The sequence below is a fragment of the Neopsephotus bourkii genome, unplaced genomic scaffold (assembly GCF_033783945.1).
Source record: "Neopsephotus bourkii isolate Nb327-2 ecotype Australia unplaced genomic scaffold, CSIRO-AGI_Nbou_v1 NB_1423, whole genome shotgun sequence".
Taxonomy (NCBI): Eukaryota; Metazoa; Chordata; class Aves; order Psittaciformes; family Psittacidae; genus Neopsephotus; species Neopsephotus bourkii.
Genome location: NW_026901900.1, coordinates 4203236 through 4229545, shown reverse-complemented (window position 1 = coordinate 4229545; position 26310 = coordinate 4203236). Strand labels below are relative to the sequence as shown.

Sequence of the window (26310 nt, the reverse complement as noted above, 5' to 3'; positions counted from 1 at the left end):
GAACATACCAGCGGCCACCCAACCATCTCTTTTTCTTTCTCATCTTTATTTCTTTTTATACTCCAACTCTTATTGGCATCTAAAATCTCTAATCTCTACCCATTACCCTTTTTGCTAATTTACAGTGATAACTGTGGCTCTGTTTTCATTAGGAGATGAAAGCCGGGAAATTAAAAAACAAATTACAGGGATGAGAAGATTACTGAATGACAGCACTGGAAGAATCTATCAACGAGTTGGCAAAGAAGGAGAAAAACTAAAGGAGGAGCCCCAAGATTTAGACTTAGCCTGGGCCCAGCGCCTGAATCCCCCTGCAGAGTCTCAGGCGAGCCTTCATCCTTCACAGAGCGGTGCATGGAATGAATTATCACCCCAAGCCAGCCATTTTTCAGGGCAGTACGGAACTCGATCCAAAACGTTCCAAAATCAGACACGAACCGTGGCATCCAATGGTATGATCTGCATTAGTTACTGAGAATGCTACTTTTTTTTTCCCTCTCTCTCCTTGTACTAGATTTCTGCCTTTGTTGTGATGATATATTGTACTGCTGCACTGAGAGCAGTTTTGTAGTTCAGAGTCTACCAAATGAGCACATAGTTATCACTTTGAAAAGGTGCGAAAGTGGGCACGGTGCATTCTGCTACCATCTGTCTTAGCTTTTAAAATGGATTCCTGGTGATAGGACAAAATTACTCAATGCTGTTGCAGGCTTAATTTCGATACAGTACTTACTAAAACAGCTTTTGCCATTGTTACTATATTCATAGCTAATTAATTGTCAACCTCTACCACTCCTCTTTGCAATGAGTAATGTAGCTCTGTTGTGACACCACTTGTGGAGCAGGATTCCACTGACTTTCAGAAGGAGACGGCATCAGCCTTATAAAATGTACAAAGTCCCATCACAGCCTTAGGCTTTTATTCAGATGGGACTATTGGAGAAAAGAGATGATGGAGTCTACCTATGAACGGCATGTATAGAGCATGGTCCGTCTTCTGCTGACAGAGGATTCTGCCCTGACGTAGATGGCAGTGTGCCCTTAAAATACTTTTCTCTTGTTTAAAATTCCCCAGTATGGAGGTTTTACTACCAGAATGAAAAGCTGTGCTTTCAAAATCCCACTCATTTTGGGGCCTTCCGAAAGTGTGGAAGGACCCGAAATTCATTACGCATCTCTCTCTTTGTCCTGAGAGTCCCTGGGCACTGGCAGGGACAGTTCTCTGCATGCACAGAAGTGCCCAAGCCTGCACATGCCTAGCTCTTGCATCCAGAAAGTAGGTGGAGCAGCACCTCTGTCCCCTCAGGGGCCTGATTCAGCATGTGAACTAAAGTGTGTTGACAGGATTTGGCCACATATGCAAGAAAATGTCAGTGCTTTGATTTTTCATACAAAGAGGCAGGGTTCGGCTCATCTACGATCTCTTACAGGTTAGAATGGTCTGTGAGAGACAAGGAGAAGGGTTGGATTGAGTGCCCTCCTGGGCTGGAGAGGAAGAATGGCCAGGCTCCCAGCTCTTGGGGGAGTGCACCAAGAGGCACCTTCCACCCCTCCCTCTGCAGCTGTCCTGCTGCAGAAAGGAATGCAGTCTTTTAGGTTATTACATAAAGATGGGTGTGAGCCCTCTCCTCTGGCCACCTTTGAAAAGATGATCTGCAAGGCTCTTTGGTTAGAGGTGTCTGCCTCCAGTGGGGTGTTGTGATCCTGCGAGGCACTTATGCTGCTTTGGCTCCGAAGCCCGATGTCTGGGAAAGGAAAACGTTTGATGTGTTTCTGGGCCATGGGCAAGCTCTGAAGCTGCTCCTCACCCAGCACACAGCTCTTCTGGGTGGCCATTCCCCCATCCCTTGCATTGGAAGCGGGAGCATCTAACTCAGTATTTTAGATGTTATTCAGAGGATGGACAAAGTCCTTAAAAGCTGGGTATAGAAATGCCGAACAGTACTTCAGGGAAGATACTGTTCCTTGGTACTTACCATGGTGTTTAAACTCATCAGAGCAAAACTGTTCAGGTGGGGTGTAAGCTTATTATGTAGGACTGTCAGGTCTAAGTCATCTCTGGGAGATGTCCAGGCATTAGCAGACAGATGAGTCCAGAAACTGTTTCTGTCCATTGTGGATACATGCAATATAGGAAGCCAAGATGTATGGTTCAGGCTGTCTGAATTACTCAAATTTGATTGTAACAAGCATGCCAAGTCAATCTAACTAGTTATCTGCTCACATGGTAAAGGTGGTTCAAGGAGAAGCTGGAATGTATGGTTAATAGGTGTTAGTTTAGAAAGCAGTTATGAAAAGGGTATTGCCAAAAATAGGGAAAAGGAGGAATGGGGGGAGCCTAGGCATTGCTGCAACAGAGGGAAGAGTAGGAACATACTTGAAAAGCAAAGTGATTTATTCTGAACCAGATTTAAGGCAATGGTTCCACAAGTCATTACTTAGAAGCCTGTGACCTTCTGCATTTAGTGGAAGCCTCTTGGAGCTACTACCAGTGAGTAGCATGTCTGCCTTGTTAAGACACAACAAACTCATCGAGTCTGTCTACAGCATTTGAGTTTATGTTCTGTAACAAATCTGGCAGTGATGCAGCAGCTGAATTGCTTTTTAGTTATGTCAAGTTATATCAATGGATTGTGCTTGCATACTTTTCAAATACAAACTCATGGTAGCAATGTTACACCTGGTAAACTCACTTTCAGCAGACCCAGCTGTAGGAACCCCTGTCCTGGGCTACTTGCTGCTCACACTGGGGGAGCAACTACTGCACTTGTGTCATCTCCTTCTCTCAACTATAGAAGCTGGTATCAAATTTGCCTGCTGGCTAGCTTCCAGAGAGAGGGAGATGGCTCTTTAAAGACTCCTTCATAAAAATAAAAAGTCTGTTCTCCTTTTAAAATTAAAAAATGATTTATAACAAGTTGAAAAGGGTTGCTTTTGTCCTCTAAAAATGATAAAGATAGTGCTTGGAACAATGACTGAGAACACTCTACAAGATGTTTCTTACAACACAATAACTGATCAGAGGAGGGAGGCTAGAAAGAAAATAAAAAACCCTCATGAATATGTATGAAGTCAGTAGAATCCTGCTTTGATATGAAATACTGGTGGTCTCCTTTCCCATTTCCAGTACCTGTGGTAGATTTACATGGGTAATTTCTATCAATGCTAATGGGGATTATAATGTAAATCCCCTATGTCTCAATGGGAAAATAGACCCTTTGGTTTTCCATCAGGAGCCTGCGTGCCTGCGTACTTTCATTAGGAACATGTTGTATTGCAGCAGGAAAGATGTACAGGTATTTACTCATATAACTTGTCTGAGTTTTCAGATGCAATTCAGCACTATGTGAAGTCTTCATTAAGAAGGAAACAGAAGCCCACCAGCCCTGTCTCCTGCTGTAGTCTTTCAGAGAGCATTTCCAAAAGCCCACTAGAATATTGGATTCTGATCAAGAGAGAGAACAGGCTTTATCCTGAGGATCTTATTAGTCTAAACCAATTGAAAAAGCACTAGAGAACGGCTGTTCCTACTGTGTATTTGTCTTCTATTAATAAAACTCTCCTAATTTCCTAGGACCCCATTTCTGGGGTGCCTGTTTGTCTTACTGACAGGTAAAGGGTTATGCTGATGCTGTTAAATTCCAAGTAGCCTTGAACCTCATTTATCTAAAAGTTACCTTTAACACCCTTAACCTCTACCTTAAAGCCTAGCCTACCTTTAACCCTTAAAGTCTGCCTAACCCTTTAGGGTGAAGGGTGTTGGTGGAGCCAGGTGGAGGGATTCTGAATAATCTGCTGCAAAGCTAAAGATAACATATATTTTGTTTCCCTCTGTACCTGTAACAATGGGCTGAGCACTTTATGAACCATTGAAAAGATAAAATCCCATCCATGCCCTAAGGAACTTACAGTGAATAGTGCACGAAGGAAGGGTGAGATCAAACGGGGCTGAGTCCTGCTGAGTCAGTAACCTCTTTTTGTTTTAATTTGAGACTCAGCCTGTTTTCCAGATCACTTTTTACTTTGAAAAAGTTGTTTCATTTACAGCTGAAACCTTGGTGAAAAGCCGCAAATGGAACTATTGTATTCATATTTGCTAGACTTGCAGAGATTCTTAAACTACTCCATTTATCTTAGTGCAGTATTAACAGGTTTTGTCCATGGTGCTATTTTAAAATACCAAAATGTGTAATTGTAGTAGTGTGGACAGTCTAAATCTGTCAGGAAAGTACACCCAGACACCCAGAAGACGCCAGTAGTCTTTAAGTAATGCATGAGTTTGGCTTCACAAGTAGCTTACTTTCAGGAGAACGACCACCAGTTTGCTTAAGTCTGATAGATGTTGTTTCAAAGCTGAAGGACTGAATGGAAAGAGATAGAATGGAAAGAGATAGAAAACATGTGCCTGGCAAGAGAGATTGGAGGATGAAGGAAAGACACTGGAAGAACTAGGAAAGAGTCGGAGCAATTTAGCAGTGGCCATATTTCATCCATTTCAAATGGGGTTTGAAGTCAGGGGATCTGTGTGGGTGTGACATCAGAAAGAACACAGACCAGACCTAAAAAGTTATTAATAAACTGGTTTGGCTTCAGAGGAAAGCAAATGAAAAATGGGAGGATTTATGAACGAAGATTAAATGAGTTGCCTGGTATTAAATTTAGCTAGGTAATGATTAAAAGGTACCTGATAAGTGTCAGGCTATGGGAAAAAAAAAGGAAATACACTCTGAAGTCCACCACATGAGACACCAAGCAAGATGATTTTTGTTAGTTTCATTTGTACCTATCTTCATAAAATGATCATCGCTCTTGCATGCTTTGATGAGCAGTAAAACAGCCATCAATTTAAATGACTGTAAGCACATTTTGAAATGAAGGGGGGTGCATCCCAACTGGCCTCAGATTCGAGCAGATACTGCTAGGTGTTCTGTTGAGTATTGAATGTTTTATTTGCAGCAGTAAACCTAAGAATATAACTATTTTAAACTACCATGCAGGATACAACTGTTCAGGTAAAGCTTGAAATCTCCCAGCTGTTACAGCCTGTCCTAATTCAGGACCTACAATGGAAAGCTTCTGGAAAGCAAGGCAATAATAAAAGCATCGCTAAGGGCTAGAACTAGAAGTATATAAATTCGGATAAACACTGTAAGAATTACTGGAAAAGAAGTACCTGTTGAATCTATTCATTTTCAAAGGGAAACTATGGAAAGCCCATCTTGTACGTCACAGTGCTGGAAAATGCGACATAGAAAAAAACCCCAGCCTAGGAAGCAGAAGAGCAAATTTGAAAGGTTTTTTTGCTGTGGTTCTTTTCCACCCTGTTTGTTTTGAGAGGGTGTTGTTTGGGGTTTTTGTGGGTATTTTTCCCTTGGAATAGGGTGTTTAATTTTCATTCTCAATTCTTCACATGATAAAGTATCACATGTAACATTCAAGCAGTTTAAAATTCTTAGGCCCTCATTTAATGTACAGCGTAAACCTTTATTATGCCGTCTGTCTTCATTCTTTGTAAGGCTGTTCCGGGAGATGGGCTTTTGTGTGTGTGTGTGATAAAGTGAGTATGTTTATAATGAGGTTTGGTGCTACTGTTATTCAAGATGAACTAGCCTGACAATAGACAGCCCTGCTGTGAAGAGTGCATTGTATTCATGCTCAGTCTTCTTCAGCCCATGTAACATTGCATTCCCTACTGTATATAATTGCACATATTAGTAATTGGATAAAAACTAGTGGTCCCTTCCTCTTAAAAGGCACCATGTTGAAAATAATTTGCTTCTTGCTTTGGATCTAATTGCATGATCTGATGTATTGCTAATAGTTTCAAATGCCTGCTCATTGTTTGGGTGGTTTTTGTGGGTTACATTCTCTCTCCCCCATTTCTTTCAGGAGAAATCCCAATGATGAATTCATCAATTGGACCAAACTGCTGTACATGTAATTGCCAGTCAACCCTGCAGGCTATCCTTCAGGAGCTCAAGACCATGCGAAAATTGATTCAGATTCAAGCAGGTACAATGGCCAGTCACAGACGTTCCTATCCATGACAAGCATCTCAAATGAAGATGACCCTGCTCATTGCAAGGGGCTTGGACTAGATAATTTTTGGAGGTCCCTTCCAGCCCAAACTGTTCTGTGATTCCATGATCTTCTTGTTAGGAGGAATGGTCTAGTAAGACAGAACTTCATGTGAACTCAGGAAAACCTGAGCTGTTTCCTGCTCTCTTGACACATTGTTCAAAGTCAGATTTTCACAAGCTTCTTGGAAATGTCATTTTTACTTCTCAGATCCTTACCTGTAACATGGATGTTACCCGTAGGAATCTTTTAAGGCTAAAATAAATAAATAAATGTAATGTGATTTATTCCTAATGAGAATTCCTAATGGGAACTGGGTGGGTACATCAATATGCTACAACTATCCCCAGTTTGTTCTCAGGGTGTATGTACAGAGGTGCAAAATGCTACTTTACCTGTTAACTGCTTACCAGTTCATTAATCTTAAGGGTAAGGAAAGAAAATTGGAAGGCCACTTAAAGTTATTGTATAACACTTCAAAGATCTTTCAAGTTACAGCTCCGTGGTAGCCTCAACTGAGCTAGCTGCTGCATGTTGTGGCCTCCACCCTTCTTCAGGCTGGTTTACCAGTTCCTTCTACTGGCTGAACCAGTGATAATGTGTCCATTTTGAAAAACTATTGAGTCCAAGTTTTCTGCTACGTTAGGAGCTGAAACAGAACAGCACAGAGCACTAGAGACAACAAGATAACAAGAGTATGGTAGCTAAGAGTTACGTAGGTCATCACAGGCTTCCTAAATATTAGTGTTAATGCTGATGAGAACTGGAGACACTGGAGATTTCCAGTGTGAGTGATGCAGAGTGGAGCCATGGAGGTTTTTCTGTTAAAGAGTGCTGGATATGACCTCTAAGAAATGGGAGTGTTGAGCAATTAACTGCAGATGGGTGGAGTGAAGGGCTGACTAAACTCCTTGTCTACACGGTGTTTAGTGTTTCAGTGAGTGACAGGAAGGATCAGACAGGTTTTGTAATATCAGTTGACATGAATAAAAATGCTTTTCTAGAAGTCACTGGTTTGCAAAGAAGCACATGTTTTGCAATCTTTGCTGGGACAGGGAATTCTTTACACAGTTGCACTGATTTCATTGAAATCATGAGCATGATTGAAAATAGTGTAGGGGTGAGAGGCACAGAACTGGGGATTATGCCAGAAAAGCTAGCTCCTCAATAGCAGGAACATTTCTTATTTATTATGTAGCTAGAGTGCAAATACCTTGTTAATTCTTGGATCTCTTGATTCATATTTTCTGGTAGGCATGAGATGATGGTTTTGTAGAGAGGAAAACACTGTTTGGCACATGTGTTGCTAAAAGCAAAAAACCCTGAAATACAAACATGTAAGTGAAAGTGTAATCACTTATTTTAGTATTCAAACACCCTTCTGTCTAAATGATAAACTACAAATTACAGTCTTGTAAATCCTTGAGAGAAATGAAATATCCCAAATATCTTTTAATAGTATTCAAAGAGTTGGGTTTCTCCTCAAGCTTTATAGATGAGGATTATCTGTAGTTCACTCCTAGCTCGAATGAGTCGAGTGAGTTTGATTAGCATGGGTAGCACTTTTGGCCATTTTTGTTCTGACCTCCATCTTCCTGATTCATCCAGATATATAGTTGTATCTGCAGATCATTCTGATAGTGGACTTGTTTGCATTGGTACTGGTTCAGGATTGGTGCCTTCATTTGTACAAATGATTGTGGAAAATGCAAGATACTGATAAATAAGTCGTCTCTTAGATTGCAGAGGTAGCACATGACCTGTCAGTTTCTGTGTCTGAGTGAAACAAACTGATGCAACTTTGGGTTACTTTTTTTCCCTAGAAATTAAACTATTTAATAGTGTTTTCACTTGTTCTTGACATAATGGTACTTGAAATGCTCTTGCTAAGCTAATTAACTTGGTAACTGCATTCAGAAAAATAACTGTAATTGCATTAGCACTTGTATTATCTGACGTTATCAGGAAAAGGTGTTCAAAGACAGATTCTCAGTCACTCAAGAAGGTATACAAATTAATCATTGCTCAAGTCCTTTGTGTCACCAACCCTAGGTTGGTCACTAGGAAAAAGAAGTATGTATTCCTAGTTTTCCTATTCATCAGTGTGTCTTGGAAAAGCTCACAGTGGAACTCAGTGTCATTTTCCCCATTGTACAGATTGGAAAATTATGCAAAGGTGATAAAATGTAACTGTTTCACATGCACAAACAACCCTGAAAACCATACCACATATCCAGAGGATAAGTTCAGTATGTCAGTAGTTTAATGATGTGTCTGTGTGCTTGTACATGTGCTTTTGCCTATAAGTTTAATTCATTGCTTTCTTTCATTCAGTTGGGACTCAAAACAGACAGCAGTCTCCTGCTCCTCTGATTTATGCACAGAAGTCAACAATATCAAGAAAGAGAAATAAAAAGAAAAAACTGCCCCTCAAAACTGTTGAACCAATTACCATGAATAAGAAACCCAACCCTGCAGAGAACGAAAAGAAACTATCAGCAAACTCAGAACAATCAAGTCTACAAGCAGTTGAAACCCCCTTAAAACCAGAAACCCCTGTTTCAGGATTTGGCATTATCCTTGAGTCAGCTTCATCAGATGTAAGTTAATATTTTAATAAGTGGGATCATAGGATTTTAAAACTCATTCAGGAGAATGAGTACTCAAGGCAGGTTGATGTTCCTGTTTTTTGTTAAACAAGCAAATCTTGGGTAGGGTTAGACAGTAGGGTTTGACTTGAGAAGTGCTGATTACAAAGGTTTGGGGTTTGTTTTTCTGCTTTCATGAGTGTGTAGTTCTCCCTTGAGTTCAAGGCTGCCTGTTGTTTGAGCTTGCAGCGGAAACTTGTTCTTCGTGCCTCTTGATGCCAAGTGCCACCATGAGATCAGGAGCTGTGAAAAGTGCTTTGTGTATAAACCGTTCACAGCCCTGTCATTTGCTGATGAGTGCATGTAGTCTACGTGTATGTCTTTATCCTGCCAAGGTGTATTTATGTGCTGTGTCTCATGCCTGGCTGGTCCCACTGGCTTCAGGGCATTCCTCACCTCTATAAAGTTCATATTCCAGCCTTTGCTCAATATGGTTATTTGGTCTTCATCACTGTGGATGCTGGACGAGGGCCTTGACTTTGTTGGTGATGTCATTGTGATTAAAGGGTCCAACATTTGCCCATCTAAAAAAATATGTACCTTTTACATGTAAAACTGCAATAAGCATATTCTCTTGGTTCATATAATACATACACACTGATAGAAATTTCATGTATCCGGTGGCTGATTGGCTTTGTTTAATGGCCAAAGAGATGCCATCTGAACCAGCTCACTGATTGAGTAAGCCGATCGTTAATTTCTCTAATATATTTTTAATTTTGAGCAGGCAGTTTCCAATTTCCCAAGTACGATGAGCTAGAAAAACATAATTAAATTCATTATCAATAAGCATAAATGAAAACAATGCAGCAGATAATATTCTGCCTTTCTGGAAAAGGGAACTACTAATGAAAAAGAGCAGTCATGCTAATTCAGTTATACAGATGCAAACCACACCACTAATTAGATTGCAGTCTCATGCCATAGAGTCTGTGTAGTGATACCGAGTAACTAGTTTGAGGCTTTTTCAGAGGTTTTCCTTTTGTAGTATCATGCCTCATAATGTTTGAGAGAATGGTCTGGGGAGGGACTGGTAATTTATCTCCAGTACCTAATTTGTGCTTATAATTTTTCCTTGCTTGTGGCACTCTTTTCAGCTTGAAACATGGATTTGAAAAGAGTTTTGTGCTTGCAATGGAATGTAATTTGGCTTTATGAATGTGTTCTATCGCTGGACACAATTCTTTGAAGGTGCCAATTTGACCTAAGGAAAAAAAGAAAGAAGACAAAACGTGTGGCTCATAAATCAGGTCCTCATCTGCCCTCCCATGCTTTGGCCTCTGCTTGCCACAGTAGTTGTTTGAATTTACAGAGCCAGAAGCCCGAGACAAACAAATTGATTTTGTTTCATCTTTGGAAAGAAAACAGTTGAGTTCTGAAAATAGATATATTTAACAGCAAAAATAAAATGTGACCTTAAACATTGAGAGAAGGCTGAAGAAAGTCACATCTTCTTTCACAGTGAATGGCAGTATTATCTTTTCCTATTTATTCAGAGGCATCTCTAGTGTGCTCAGGACCAGCATGCCTGAAAAAAAATGAAAGACATTTTACACAGCACCATAACTAAATGTTCCCTTGAGAATATTGCACGGCTTGTCTCTAGTGTGTGCTGTGTCATATGCCAGCACTGGCATTGCTGTTGTTTTGAAAATATTTATTGAACTTTAAGAAAAATCTCTGTTTAATGGGTATGAAATTGAGGCTACCGAAACCAAAGCAACCGGTTCGGATGCTGAGATGAAATACTGCTACTTACAGAGGTGTAAAAAGTCTCAGTGAGATCAACTCTTGATCTGGGCCATGAATCATAGAACCTGCTTTTTAGGTGTAATGATCTGTTACTCTTACTTAAACTTTCTTGTGTTTGTTTTACTGTTATAGTATTTCACTTATAACCTAATTGTTTCTAATCTAGGTAGTACAACCTACTAAAATGTCTAGGATTAAATCTAATTCACTGCCTGTTAATTTTAGCACAGCAAAAGCCTTTGGCATTCAGGTCTTATTTTATTACACATGAATAGTTCACCCACCAGTTCCTTATGCCATGATCATTATCTGCTAACATGTGCTTTTTCATTTGAGAAGTTGCATTCAAAGTGATCATAAAGTTCAGTTAAGTCTTTGACTGAAAAACAGTTTACTACTAAAGGAAAGCACGAATAAATCAGTGTTTTGCCTTCAAATTATTTCAGTGATATATAAATTGATTCCTATATTAAGAACAAAATAGTCAAAGCTGAAATAATACTGACTCCTCCATGCTGGTTCACTGGTAAGGTCTGAAGTGTATTTTACAGTTGTATTAGTGGGGGGCTACACCTCTTCAAAGTGTAACACAGATCTCCTAAGGTGAGCTCAGGGAGGAAGGAAACCTCCCATGGAGCATAATGGCAAAATACAGACCATGATGGCAGGGCCTCACAATCCTCCTGGCTTTGGGGTTTTAAGCAGGAGGTGTCAGAAAAGTTACCACGGTGGTAACTGGCTCGTAGTGGTTGTATCAGCACCAGTGTGGTAGCAGGGCCAGGGCAGTGACTGTGCCCCTGCACTGGGCACTGGTGAGGCTGCACCTCAAATCCTGTGATCATTTTTGGGCCTTTCACTGTAAGAGAGACATTGAGGTGCTGGAGCGGGGCCAGAGAAGGGCAATGGAGCTGGTGCAGGGCCTGGAGCACAGTGTGATGGGGAACGGCTGAGGGACCTGGGGGGTTCAGTCTGGAGAAGAGAAGGCTCAGGGGGGACCTCATCACTCCCTACAACTGCCTGACAGGAGGATGGAGCCAGGAGGGGCTGGGCTCTGCTCCCAAGGAACAAGGAATGCCTCAAGCTGCACCAGGGCAGGTTTAGAGTGGAGATGAGGAAGAATTTCTTCACTGAGAGGGCAGTCAGGCATTGGAACAGGCTGCCCAGGGCAGTGGTGGAGTCACTGTCCCTGGAGGTATTTAAAAGATGTGTAGATGTGGTGCTCAGGGACATGGACTTGGCAATGCAGTGTAAATGGTTGCACTTAAAGGTCTTTTAAACCTAAACAATTTTATGATTCTGTGTTTCTATGACTAGTGAAGATGTTTTTTCTGCCCAAGGCATCGTGTACAGTGGAGGTTATCTTAGATCACTATCATGAGACCCAAGACCCAAATAGCAGAATAGGACAGGATACCTTCATCACCATGACAACTACATTCTTTGTTTTGATTACTGTGAAGTAGAATCTTTCCCAAGTTGTAAACTTGGCCCATGTTTTTTACTTCTGAAAATCGTTCCTGTCACTAGAAACTTCAGAAGTAATATGTTAAAAACCCACCTACATCAGAAGACCGTCAAATGTCAAATAGAGTAACTCTGACTGTTTTCCTGGATCCAGCATTTTGAATGTTCTCAACTAGAACAAGCTGAGAAATACGCTTTTTAGATTTTAATTGCTATCTGAATATTTAAAAATCCTTCATCCTGGCTTCCCAAAGCATTGTAATCTCCAGTTTTATTGCAAAATACACATCCATATCATAGAATCATAGCCAGTCGTAGAACATACTTTGAAAACATGCTGCTTGCTGTAACTCTTGATACTGGGTTTCAAACATCCATGGGAAAAGACTTACACAGCCAAATCCTCCAGAGACTGGCAGCCCTTTCTTCTGTCTAGACTCGAGACATTTGCAGGTGATTTGATGGGAGATGGCATTTGCTCTTGCTCTGTAAACAGCTTTGACAACACACCACCACTGATGGATATATTTTCATGAAGGGGAAAAAAAGAGCAAGTTATTAGGAGCAAGCTTATTTCCTCACATCATGACCACTGTTACCCTCTTCCCCCCAAATTCCACATAATACCTTAAAAAGCGTAGTTTATTAATGATGTATCTCCATTCTAGATAGATAATCACTTCATACAGACATCTTGTGTAGTCACAGAAGGAAATACTGCAAATACTAGAATCATAGAATAGTTAGGGTTGGAAAGGACCTTAAGATCATCAAGTTCCAACTCCCCTGCCATGGACAGGGACACCTCACACTAAACCATGTCACCCAAGGCCTCATCCAACCTGGCCTTGAACACTGCCAGGGATGGAGCATTCACAGCCTCCCTGGGCAACCCATTCCAGTGCCTCACCACCTTAACAGGAAAGAATTTCTTCCTTATATCCAATCTAAACTTCCCCTGTTTAAGTTTTAACCCATTACCCCTTGTCCTAACACTACAGTCCCTAATGAAGAGTCCCTCCCCAGCATCCCTGTAGGCCCCCTTCAGATACTGAAAGGCTGCTATGAGGTCTCCACGCAGCCTTCTCTTCACCAGGCTGAACAGCCCCAACTTTCTTGGCCTATCTTCATACAGGAGGTGCTCCAGTCCCCTGATCATTCTCGTGGTCACCCTCTGGACTTGTTCCAACAGTTCCATGTCCTTTTTATCTTGAGGACACCAGAACTGCACACAATACTCCAAGTGAGGTCTCACAAGAGCAGAGTAAAGGGGCAGGATCACCTCCTTCGACCTGCTGGTCACACTCCTTTTGATGCAGCCCAGGATACGGTTGCCTTTCTGTGCTGCAAGCCCACACTGAAGCCGGCTCATGTTCATTTTCTCATCGACCAGCACCCCCAAGTCCTTCTCCGCATGGCTGCTCTGAATCTCTTCTCTGCCCAACCTGTAGCTGTGCCTGGGATTGCTCCCACCCAGGTGTAGGACCTTGCACTTGGCATGGTTAAACTTCATGAGGTTGGCATCAGCCCACCTCACAAGCGTGTCAAGGTCCCTCTGGATGGCATTCCTTCCCTCCAGCGTATCAACCGAACCACACAGCTTGGTGTCATCGGCAAACTTGCTGAGGGCGCACTCAATCCCACTGTCCATGTCAGCGACAAAGATGTTAAACAAGACCGGTCCCAACACTGATCCCTGAGGGACACCACTCGTTACTGGTCTCCAGCCGGACATTGAGCCATTGACCACAACTCTTTGTGTGCGGCCATCCAGCCAGTTCTTTATCCACCGAGTGGTCCATTCATCAAATTGATGTCTCTCCAATTTAGAGACAAGGATGTCGTGTGGGACAGTGTTGAACGCTTTACACAAATCCAGGTAGATGACATCAACTGCTCTACCGCTGTCCATCAGTTCTGTAGCCCCATCATAGAAGGCCACCAAATTGGTCAGGCAGGATTTCCCCTTAGTGAAGCCATGCTGGCTGTCACCAAGCACCTTGTTGTTTTTCATGTGCCTTAGCATGCCTTCCAGGAGAATCTGCTCCAAGATTTTGCCAGGCACAGAGGTGAGACTGACTGGTCTGTAATTCCCCAGGTCATCCATTTTCCCCTTCTTGAAAATGGGGGTTATATTTCCCTTTTTCCAGTCATCGGGAAATGCATCTGACCGCCATGATTTCTCAAATATGATGTCCAGCGGCTTAGCAACTTCATTTGCCAGCTCCTTCAGGACCCGCAGATGGATACTGATTGTGTAATTTCTGGTATGTACAGACAGGGGAAGCAAAAAGACTCTTAATAAGGGGACTTCCTTGAAGGAGTTCCTCTGCTTTGGCCCACAGTGCACTTGAGACTCTTGTGAAATACAGGATGGTTTCGTTCCCTCTCTGTCCCTTCCATCTCATTTTCTAGAAGTTGTGTAAATCCCTGTGATTTCCTGCTGTGCTGAAATAAGCTGTCTACCTAACATCATTCTTTTCTAAGGTTGCGTTTTGGGAATGTGGAAAGGAGGGAAACATGGATGATCAGCAGGTGCTGACTCCAAAAGAAACTTCAAACTCATCCTCTACTGCTATGGGCTGTATCTGTGCTGGAAGCCCATGTGGAACAGTCAATAATCCTGCATTTGTGCTTCTTGGAAGTGCTTGGCTGCCCCACAACCCACTTGTTCCCATTGTTTGGCGGTGAAACAAGTCCATAAAATGGTTAGATTAATATCCAAAGTCATTGCATAGTAATATTGCTCTAGGCTGATCCTCTGGTTTGTCATTATTATCCAATATTGAAAGGTATCTCTGTTCTTTTTGTTAGCTGCACACTTAGAAATAATGTCAGTAATTGTCACCTATTGCAGTGGCTAGACAGGAGTATGATTATTTGATTTGCCTTTTAAGGTGCTTATTCACTGATGGGGTTTGATTTCAATGAAGTAGGCTGCTGTGGTACTGAATAGTTGGCAAAAGCTTCAGGGTTTGATTAAGTGATTGTGAAGTCTCACCAGTGTGTGATTGAAGTAAAATAACATCTTTGAATGCTCCTTTAATTAAAACATTTGTATTCTTTTGGTAGCCAGACGTGCAACTTGCAGAAGGCTTTGACGTCTTCATGCCGAAATCTCAGCTGGACTCTATATTATCAAACTATACTCGCTCAGGAAGTCTGCTCTTTAGGAAGCTGGTCTGTGCATTTTTTGATGACAAGACTTTGGCTAACTCTTTACCAAACGGCAAAAGGAAAAGAGGGCTCAATGACAACCGGAAAGGACTAGACCAAAATATTGTGGGTGCAATAAAAGGTATGGGTTTTGCTTTCTTTCATATGTGGAATCAGAGCATATTCTCAGCTACAGAGAGTGTAAGGGGATTAGAATTTCTGACTTGTGTTAAATCTATTAAAATATGCAGTCTTATTTTTATTCCCTTTCATTCACTCGTTAAAAATAGCTTCTATGGGGAGAGCTTGTGTTAATTTTAAGCCAGTGATCCCAGTTTGTGAAGTCAGGCTCTAAGGTTGAAAACTCAATGTTCCTATAAGGTAATTATTTTTCTTTTCCGGATAGCAGAGATGCAAAGAACTCTTGAAAACATAATGACAGTGTAACTGATCAGCCAAAACTCTGAGGCTTGCACTGCATCTGATTGTGTCTGCTCTGTAAATAGTTGAGCTGTTGATGGCTGGATTGGGGAGAGATGGAGGAAGATAACACTGGGACAGAGAAGAGTTTGATGCTTATAGGAATGGTGGTGGTCTTTCTCTTGAAGAAGCAGATTTCCTAAGTCAGTGTGAGGACCCTGTGCTGGGTGGGGTTCTTAGCAGTCAGTTTCTCACTGCCAGATGAACACATGTACCTTCAAACTGTCTGATCACAACATACAAAGAACTAGTATTAGGCCAAAGGTTCTGAACTGGATTCTGTTGTTGAAATCTGAGATAGCAGGGAAAATACCCAAGTTATCAAAAGACAGGCTGTGACTTGCCCTGAGATACAGATTGCCAATTTGCAATGAGAAGATCTTTAGTAAGTCGATTGACAGCTAAAGGAGGCAGGGAACCTTTTGCAACCACCTCTGTGGCGCCCTCTCACCATGCAAGAAAGACACTTGAGTCCAGTGGAGAGCCACCAAGACTTAAGGTATTGAAGCAGGTACGTCATGAAGTACTTACTTACGTGCAGTGTGAGGAAAGGCAGAGGGAACTGGAAGAGAAGATGATTCAGGAGGAGCCTTACAGCTGTCCAGAACTACCTAGAGAAGATGATAGATGGTGTAGAGAAGATGGAGTCAAATCCTTCTCAGAGGCACAAGAAGCATTGGACACATGGAAATTTTCCACATGATACAAGGAAAAGCTTTTTCAGCGTAAGGGTGGTTGAACAGGGCTGCAGGATCTCCATCCTTGGAAATATTCCAAGTCCAGAGCATTATGATCTAGTTGGCCATGCTCTGAGCAGCAGGCTGGACATGGAGACCACCAGACGATCCTTCAACTTGTGCAGTTGTGTGATAAAGTCTATATTGTGGCTGTGTCATAGTCCTAACACAGAGTTGCTGGCAGACTTTCTTACAGTTATCATTAGGTTTAAATCACAGACACTTTCTTACACTTTCCTTTCTTGAGCTCAGTAATCTTCAGAAATCTGAAGGTGAATTCCCTCTGTATCTCATTCTTCCTTAAAAGCTTTCATAAATAAGTTAAATGGAAGGAAAAGGAGTTCAAAATTACTTAGGAAAAAAACCCCAACAAACTCTAATTTGAGCAGTACTGTGATAAAAGCAATGTTTTTCAGTAGATGCAGCAGCACTATTAAAATAGCATTATCACCCACTGCAGAGATCAATGTTTCTCAGGAGCTAAGCTTGTAATGGAACAAATTCTGAGGCTTGGTTTAACCCTTCCCTTGAGTCTGGGAGAAGAAAGGGGGGAGTTGTAATTCCAACAGATAAATTTCATCTCTGATGGTACTGCTGGGTACCACTTTAGTAACAGTGATCTTTACTAGTATTTACGGTATTGCCCAAGTGCTAGTGCCTGATGCCTGATAGGAGAGCCCATCCCTGCAATCTGTGATGGAATAAGATGCCAAGGGCTGACATCCTGTGGATCTCTCCTCAGCCTGGTTCCAATAGAACCCTTCTTCCCTCCCAAGAGCTGGTCTATAGGACACTGTGGTTTCATTTATTTCAATAAATAACTGAGCCAGTATGAAATCTCCACAAGAACAACATCACCTTGTTTACATTGTTGTCATTAGGACATTCCTCTACCACGTGCCCAGATACCTTTTAGTGGCACTTTAAGTCCTCTTCCATGATAGGAATACAAAAGGCTACATTCATGCCAAAACCCAGCAGAGAACCTAAAGGAGGGATCTGTTTGCTTGGAAATCACTCTTCCTGTCTGAAAACATTTTAACTGCTATCCTTACAAGTAATATAAGGCTCCTGCAACAAGATGATTAGCCAGGGAGAAATCCTCTTTTGACCTTGGGGATGCAGTGGCACTTGTTGAATCAGTTGCAGTGCTTTTCCCAGGCGGTCAGGTCCCCTTGTGAGTTGCATCAATCTCTCACTTGGAACTTGGCTGGGAGGGGAAAGATAAAAAAGGAATATCAGAAGCTGTTATTTTTCCTTTATGTGGTTAACTGGAAATCCAGGCAGTGAAGTCCCTCCCTGCAGAGCTCAGTAAGCTGTGTTCAAATGTGTGATGTGGCCCTCAGGGATCCATACTGGGACCAATACAATTTAGTGTCTTTATTAGTGACACAGACAGTGGTTTCTAGTGCACCTTCAGCAAGTTTGCAGATGACACCAAGCTGAGTGGTGCAGTTGATTTGCTAGAAGGAAGGGATGCCATTCAGAGTTACCTCAACAGCCTTGAGGAGTGCATATAATGTGAACCTGAAGTTCCACAAGCCGGGTGCAAGGTTCTACTGCTGGGTTGGGACATTCCCCAGTATCAATGCAGACGGAGGGATGAATGGGTTGAGAGCAGCCTGCTCTAGTGGAAGGTGTCCCTGCCTGTGGCAGGGGGGTCGGATCTGGGTAAGCTTTAAAAGTCCCTTCCAACCCAAACCAGTCTGGGATTCTATGACAGGAATAGCTGAGGTGGACTAGAATGCGGAGGTCCCACTTCTCCTGCCTCCTCTCTAGTGCATTCCTATTCCTTTTTGCCTACCTTGGTGTTTTCCTAACCACATACTGAGCAATATTTTGACTTTCATTCAGAAGAAGAAGCAAGTTAGAGAAGCAAGTTAACACATTGGCTCTCCAACGTGGCCAGACTCTGGCTTCCTATGCAGGCAACAGTGGGCAGTAGTTGTAATTCCCACTGTAGGCACTTGCAGCACTGGGTACAGCCTAGTGTCACAGATTGTCCTCATGCCCTGGTTACAAGCAGGAACTGCAGTTGCATGTCTGAAGTAAATGGGAGTTTTTAAGTCGTTGATTGGGTTCCTGTTGTGTCAGGTACAATATGGATGCAGAAGGAAAGCATTATTTCTGCTTTCAGAGAGACCATAATTGTTGCAAATCAGACACTGGCAATGTGTGGAGCTGCACTGACTTCTCTGTAAGCCCTCACATTTGGTCTGACATCCTTGCTGATCAGTCTACAGAGGAAAGTATTGCTATTGCCTTTCATGCAGTGGTTTTCTGAAGATGTTAACATGCACAGAGTTTGGAGGGTGTGATTACTTTCAGTCCCCTTACACTGACCAGCTGGCACTGCTTTAGAGGGTGTGTGTAAAATACTGACATTGTCTTTTTTGTTGTTTCATGCTTCCCCATCCCATTTGTGTGACATTCATCCCAAGGTTTACACATTCCTTCATCTGGGACCACTTTTCTCTCTTTGTTTCCCAGCCATAATGGGACACTGGGCTCTAAGACCTCTGACCAGGACAACAATAGCAATGCCAACAGAAATAATGCATTATTTTTCTATTTCTGCTCTTATATAGTTTTTGCACACCTCTCAGTTGTATGATGAAAATCGATTGCATCAGTTTCATTCCATTTATAATCCTGTATTTTGGGTATAACATTGCTGAAGCTGCCATAAATATGGAATTAAAGATAATGGGTTCAAACTGAAACAGGGGAAGTTTAGATTGGATATAAGGAAGAAGTTCTTTACTGTGAGGGTGGTGAGGCACTGGAATGGGTTGCCTAAGGAAGTTGTGAATGCTCCATCCCTGGCAGTGTTCGAGGCCAGATTGGACAGAGCCTTGGGTGACATGGTCTAGGGTGAGCCGTCCCTGCCCATGGCAGGGGGCCTGGAACTTGATCTTAAGGTACTTTCCAACCCAAACCAGTCTGTGATTCTATGATTCTATAATGTTGACCCGCTGTTTAGCATTTTTACCAAATATGACATTGGACCTGTAGGATACTTCTTCTTTTCCCAAAAAAGGCTTTTTTTAGTAGCTTTATAAAAATTCTGTTAGTTTGGCTGTATGAAAATTATAAAGGTTTGCACAGAGGTAGGTTTTCTATCTGTCATGTTTGCCTGAAGCCTTAGGAACGTGACCAAGAGGCCATTGAATGAGCAGATCTTCAACTCTCTCCTTGTACCATATGGGAGGCAGCATTTACAAGTGCCTGCCACATCTGGAGACTCTTTTCAAAGTACACTGCCATTCTTCTATGATGTTTTTGTGTGAAACCCATAAATAGAAGAGCTCAGGTGTAGACTGTTTCTCTGGAATAGGCTTTTGTAAGGAGTAACTATGTGATATTTATATATAGCGATATTTATACACACAAATGACATCTGAATGATGAGCTCATGAAACGCTGAGTTGAACTTGATTCTTTCAATCCCAGATTTGGCCATTTAAACGCTTTTTGATGAGTAGTTAATTTGATGTATTTTGTTTCAAATCCTCTCCAGTCTCCTTTTGTCCATCCTGGTGGAACACTTCAAAAAAATGGTATCTTTTTATTTCAGTCTTTACAGAAAAATACTGCACTGCTAACCATGTGGATAAACTGCCTGGTCCTAGGGACTGGGTCCAGATTCTTCAGGATCAAATTAAACTTGCAAGAAGACGGTTAAAAAGAGGCTCAGGTATGTAAAAATATACAGAGCAACATGTGAGTGTGAGGTTAAAAGCTTAGAGCCTTTGTACCCACACAAGTGTTTTCTGGTTGACTATGGAGTTGCAGATGTTCACTCTATGAAAATAAGACGTCGAAGATTTGAGCAGGTTTCTGTGTAAAGTGTGTGTTTCCTTATGTTTGGGATAGTAGCAAGTTTAGGAACTGTCTTTGCAGCCAAGTTATCTTTGAGACTTTCTCAAATGTTGTCTCTAACCCATTTCCATTAGCACCCAAACTCTTCTTCCCAGTGTTCATGAAATCTGAATGCTAAACTAGCTGATCCAGTCAGTTTTGCAAGTCGAAGTCTTTAATTCCATGCTATTTGGTATGACGAGTCCCTCACTATACTGTTAAGACATAACCCAAATGCCCTTTTCCTTTAAACTGTGTATGTCTGGAAGGATAGATGAAATTTCTCACACTCCTTGTGAAACAACGTCACTGTAGCAAAAAACACCCACAAATGCCCACCCTGGTTGTGCCAGCAAGGTTCTGTAATACACAGGAGGGAGCTTGCCAGCAGTAACAGGTAATATAGGTAGGAGGTTGCAGCAGAGCTGCTCAAGTTGGGCTGGGATAACCTGCATGCTTGAGGTCAGGACCAGCCTGTGGTGAGGGCTCTGCACTAAGCTTTCACCCCAGCAGGATGCAGCTCCAGCAACAAACAGCAACATGCAGTCTCGAAATCCCTGGTAGCATTCATGGGAAAGCCGTATCACTGATGAAGAGGCATGTAATTACTGTATAAACCTCAACTAGTCCATTCCTATCTTCTCTTCTGTCCTACAAGGGACTTTCTTCATATGAAGCTTCACTTACCCTACTTTATCCTAGTGTTTTCTTAATGCTGTCTTGTGGTTGTATTTCTTGCCCATCTCTCCCTCTAGCACCTGACACTGTTGTCTGAGGCACATCACATGTGCCGATGTCCTTAAACACTGTCCTTCTCTGTTACCATATAAAAACTGCCTGCCTTTTACCCTCTTCCCTTCTGCCCATCACCACAGTTAAGTGGCTATTAGCATCCACAGGCTGATGGGATGGTGAACCTGGTGGCTCCGCAGGGAATGCTGGTGGTCCCCGTGGCCATGGGAGGCTGAGCAGGATCACAGATGTCCTCTCCAGCTCCCTGTCTCAGAGAGATGATGTTTTCTGTCCAAAGCTGTGCCTCTGAAACACACACTTAGGCCAGCATCTGAAATCATTCTACATGTTATTAAATCCAGGAGGGAAAAGCATAAGAATGAGAAAAATAGGAAACACACAGAAACAGAAATAACACGGGGGAGAAAAAAAGTGCACATTATTCAGTAGCATAAGCTTCCCTGGGTAGAAGTGAACCAGCACTAGCCTTGAAAAGGGTTTCTTAAGTGTAGGGGGAGGGAGGAGAGAGGGATAGGAGATAATCTCTTTATAGACAGTGTCAGATTACTGGTGTTGTACAACAGAACCTAGTTCTGCCCCTTCCAAGGCTGTCTGTTCCGCCAGGGCAGGAGGGTGGAAGTGGGATGCGAGGCTTCAATAAGGTGCAAGTGCAGTGTGAGATGTGGGGAGCAGAGGGTCCTTGGGCTGACTGCAGAAGATCCCTCGGGAAGGAGGATTGACCTAATTTTGTTTTGATTTTTATTTTCCTTCCTCCCTTTTTATTTGCTTTTCTTGGTGCCTCTGCAGGATATTAATTAAAATGACAATGATGTTCAGCTTTTGCCTTTCAAACGGGGCCATCTCCATCTCTGGTCCTTTCTCAGGAGGGGAGAGTTAAGCTAATGATATTGTTTCTAAGCTAGCAAGACCAGGAAGAAATAAGTGAAGCTGAGTATGGGGTGACTGAATAAGATAGGCTGGAGCCTGTCTTTGCCTGCAGAGGGAAAGTAACTCAATATGTGTGGATGAGGAGTGAGCAACAATGAACCTATCAGCCCCTTGGGTTTATTTTATTTGAATTAATAAATAATTTATAAATGAATAAAATAATATTATTATATAAAATGTATAATATTATTATGTTTAATTATTTATTTATTTGAAAAGTACATAGTACCTGGATTTGTAGAAAATCTCTTTTTTGTGTTTAGTTTATTGGCCATTACTTGAAGTGCATTGGTTTCCCTCTGACATAGGCCACAGGCATACATGCCCTTTTTGGTGGGGCAGGAGTGATTGAACACACCTCAGTGGCCATCTGCACCTTACCTTCCACTGCCCTATCTACTGATGGCCGAAGCCAACCCAACCTGCCCTTGCACTGAAGCAAATGAGAGGTTTCCCCAGCCTATGTGATAGCAGAGAGAGGCAGGAGCAGATAGTAACATCTTCATCTTGTTGAAATAAGATTTGTTAGTACTTCTGATACAACCATGAGCTGCTGATATGGGGGAGGTAGAGCTGATCAAGCAATAGATCCATTTAGTCCCATATTTTGTTTCCAGCCACGGATGTTAGCAGATGCCTGGGGCAGTCCATAGGACCGAGGGAAGCATGTTGGAATGTTTGCTAGCACAGTCTCACAACCCACAGCAGCTTTATCCTGATATAAAAGTGGTGGTGCAGGAACTATGCACATATTAACTATTCATTGTGAAACCATACCAAAATTGTTACAGCTGTGTGTAACTTAACAGAGACCAAAACAGGAGGGGAGGGCAGGCATGGAGCGAGGTTTGATCTCCTAGGGGGAGAAGGTGTCCCAGGACCCCATGTTACAAAACTTAGCTTTTAAGAATCTGAAAACTATGGGAATTGCAGCCACTGAGATGTGGGATTCAGCACGCTTCCAGCTGAGCTCTTCCAGTCTGTGTGTGGACTGTGGGGCAGAGGCTTGAGCCCTCCTGAACAAGTGTCCTTATGTCCATACTTGGAGGTCATTCTCTTTTAGTTTTGTCTCCACTTGCTCACTGAAATGTGCTGGCTCGGTTTGTGGGTATAGACTGAGGTGCCCAAAGAACAAATCTGAGCTCCATTTATTTTACCAAAGCCACAAGACAACATTTTAGTCACCACTGAGCTGGGCTAAATTGTAACAGCAAAAGTATTTAAGAGAGGAGGGGCAGGTTTTCCATCCTGTTTGCCTTCCCCTGAGCCACTTAGCACATCCTCTGATTAGTGATTTCATCTCAAACCAGGCAGTAAGACACTGCATTCATGAGCAGCCCTCTTTGCTTTATCCTGTGAAACATTTCAGACTGATAACATAAATTCTGCTCTTGCTTTCAGTGATGCTCATCATTTCAGAGAAATTTAGCAAGGGAGTGGGGTGGATCTGCTTCTTATACCCCTTTCTGTACTCAACAGAGTGTTTCCAGGTTAAATGAAATCATGATCACTGGACATAGATGCTGCCCAGCTTCAACCTTATTTATGATCTTGCCTCATCTCCTAGAATTAAGGACAGAAAAGCTCCCTACTTGAAAGCTAATAAGAAAAAATGCTGCTTTCTAGTAAACAGTTCCCCTCTGCAGATTGGGAAATGTTGTTATCCTAAGCCAAATATAAACTCCTTTAACTTCCAAATTAGTGACAATATTTTTCATAGCTGGAAATATTCTTCTTTTTCATTTCTTTATTTTGCTTTGGGTTTTTTTGTTAGTTCTTTGCCTGAGATCTGAGACTGGGGTAAGGGTTTTTATTTGTTAGATCTGAGAATAAAGCTGTCACTGCCATTAAATTTTTATTGGCCTTGTTCAGTCTCTTCAGAATTTCACAAGTTGGCTGTCACAAAGGGGAGAAGAGACTGTAGGTTAATGTTACAAACAGATGTTATGCTTAAAATTAAAGAGGGTGATAATATTCAGCCTTGACTACTGGTCCCATGTCGTGCCAGCAGCACAGAGTATGGGGCATGGCTTCATAGTGCCAGATCTTGTCTTCTCCCAGCAGAGAAGCTGAACCTTTGTGGCTGCTGGGATGAGATGCAAAGTGGCCCTGGAAGAGAAGGAGTCAAAGGAAAAGGCATGTGCAAAGGTTTCCCCTCTTAAAGCAGCATGAATTACAATGCAAATTGCCTTGGGATTTACAGCAGTGGGTTTCCCATGGTGTGGTCTTTTCACCCTGCAGCAGAGTACATGGGTAGGTGGCTCGTGGCCTTGCCAGTGGCAGCACAGAGGGAGACAGTAGACCATTAGCATAGAGATCTTAAACAAGGTACAATCAGAAGGAACTGACTGGCTGTTCCAGTCACCTCTGTGCCACACATAGCATCCAAGCCTTTTGATTAGTAAACTCTCCATCCATTAATAAGCAGTAGGTCAGGAGCCACACGTCTCTCACAATAACTTCTTCATCCCTTTTTATGTTCTGAAGAGCCTCTAAGCCGTTTACTCAGCAGTAGTAGTCCATTGCATAGATGGGAAAGCTGGTATTGTGTGAGTAGTATGCCCAAAGTACAAAGTGTAAGAGCTGTTCATGCAAAGTGATTACCTTGTGCATAACCTGGAAGCTTTTGATTGTCCTAGTCTGTAAAGGAAAATATGGCAATGTTAGAAAACATGCTGACATTTTCCAGGCAGGATTAATTTAAATAAATTACATGCTGTGCCACTTAATCCTTGAATTGTTGTTTAAAATTAACATCATCTTGTTGCAGCGTAAAACAGTGGGAATGATGGAAGAAAAGGTGCTTACCTTCTTTTCTGGAAATAAGCACATCCTTGTTCAAACTGCTGCTTCCATTGTTTTGTATGAGGGTTTTTTGGCTTTCTCTTCATCTTTCTGATCTCCCTGGTTTGTGTCTTCGATACAATATCTACATGTTGAAGAGATCAAGTTGATGGTTTTTTGCTTAGTAGTACACACAGGGCCTGGAACGATGGAGGATACAAGTCCAACATGTGCTACAGTGCTTTTGTGGATGATACCTTAGACAAAACCAGCAGTATTAAACTGAGTGACTGCTGCGTTTTATCTTCCCAGCCCTGAGATACGGAGCAAGGAGCAAACCAGCAGCTCTACGCTTAACAAACACGTACATCAGAAGCTAAACTCTTCATTTTTACTGTTGTTTTGGGGAAGGTTCTAAGGAAATTAATATTGGGATTGTTTTATAAGAGCTTCTGAGCTCCATCTAAGCAAAGGACAGAAAAGAGGCCCATATTCTCACAGCAGGCTCTATTCCTGCTTGCCTTGTCTTGCAAGCTGGCTCAAGACAAGCAAAGCTTGGCTGGCAGTCACTGGGTGCGGTTGTCAAAGGCAAACTTCTTTCCTGCTTGGAATGACATATGGAAAGGTGGTGGTTTACATCCATGTTGGGAGGTCGAGGTGTTTGTCATGCCTTTGTGTTGTACTTCACCTGGAGCCGCAGTTAGACATCCAGGTTCATAAATTGAGGCAGCTATTGAGAAGAGAGTAGTTTCTCTGGGCATCTGCTGTGCTCCCACTCCCGTTCTGGTGCTGGCATAAGCATTCACATGGTGACGTTGTCAGTCTTTAATGAGATCTGATTTTGGTGACCATATAAACATTTGTGCTGGCATGAGGAAGATGACTGGGACAGTTGGTGGAGAGCTGGACCTCACCTGTTAGTCTTGTGCCACATTAAAATGGCACAAAACTGGTCCTGCAAAGTTGGAGGCTCAACTCCTTATCTTCTTTCCTAGCTTCCATTTGTTTCTTTCTGAATGACTGCTTTCCTCTGAGTTCAGTGTATGTAAGAAGAGCAGTTAGGCAGAAAGGTAACTCCATCTCTAGAGCTACTTCAAGGGTTGCTGCAGAGAACTATCACTTGAGTGGACAGCCTGGTTGGCTCCAACCCTGGTATTGATAGAGGGGAGACTTTTCAGCCCATTGCAAGCATTCAGATCTGGCTTCCCCGTTTGCATAGCTTGGGTCCCTTTAACCCAAGGGGCCAGTTACATCTTTGCCTCTGCTGAGTAGCTGTGCCACAGAATCACGTGGTGCAGGTTCTTCCTAACATAGAAGTTGGCCTCAGACTGTCAGTTTTAAAGCTGCGTCTGTCCTGTTGGCTGTTTCTCAGCTGTTCGTTTCACTGTGCTGTCTCCTCCCTTCCACATCCTGTCCTTCCATGACTGGGAGTCCAGTCCACATCCAAACCAGCCTAGGTAATCTCTTCCTGTGTATTGAGCCACCCATTCCTTCCAATATTCAATATTTTCACAGTAAGCTGTACCAAGCACCTGATTTGTTTCTGCCCGGCATGACACCTTCTCACAGAAAGCAGAAACAGGCATCAGTGCTTGTACTTTTCAGTGCTCTCCATTTAAACCTCCTGTGGGCGAAAACTGCTTAATATCAGGGAGTATAGTTTGTTTCTA

At 42.4% G+C, this 26310-nt stretch overlaps 1 protein-coding gene across 7 annotated transcripts in view; it reads left to right on the top strand.

The window, feature by feature from the left end:
* Positions 1–26310, top strand: part of BEND7 (BEN domain containing 7) — a 48225-nt gene that overhangs the window by 14074 nt on the left and 7841 nt on the right. For 4 of the 7 annotated variants that reach the window (XM_061368160.1, XM_061368158.1, XM_061368159.1 and 1 more), the window contains 5 exons: positions 153–452; positions 5890–6012; positions 8413–8678; positions 15015–15240; positions 19893–20012. In XM_061368160.1, the coding sequence (XP_061224144.1) occupies positions 153–452; positions 5890–6012; positions 8413–8678; positions 15015–15240; positions 19893–20012 (1035 nt within the window). Of the gene's footprint in view, positions 1–152; positions 453–5889; positions 6013–8412; positions 8679–15014; positions 15241–19892; positions 20013–21715; positions 21739–26310 lie in introns of those variants that run through there. The other 3 variants (XM_061368162.1, XM_061368163.1, XM_061368161.1) reach the window with 2 other exon arrangements.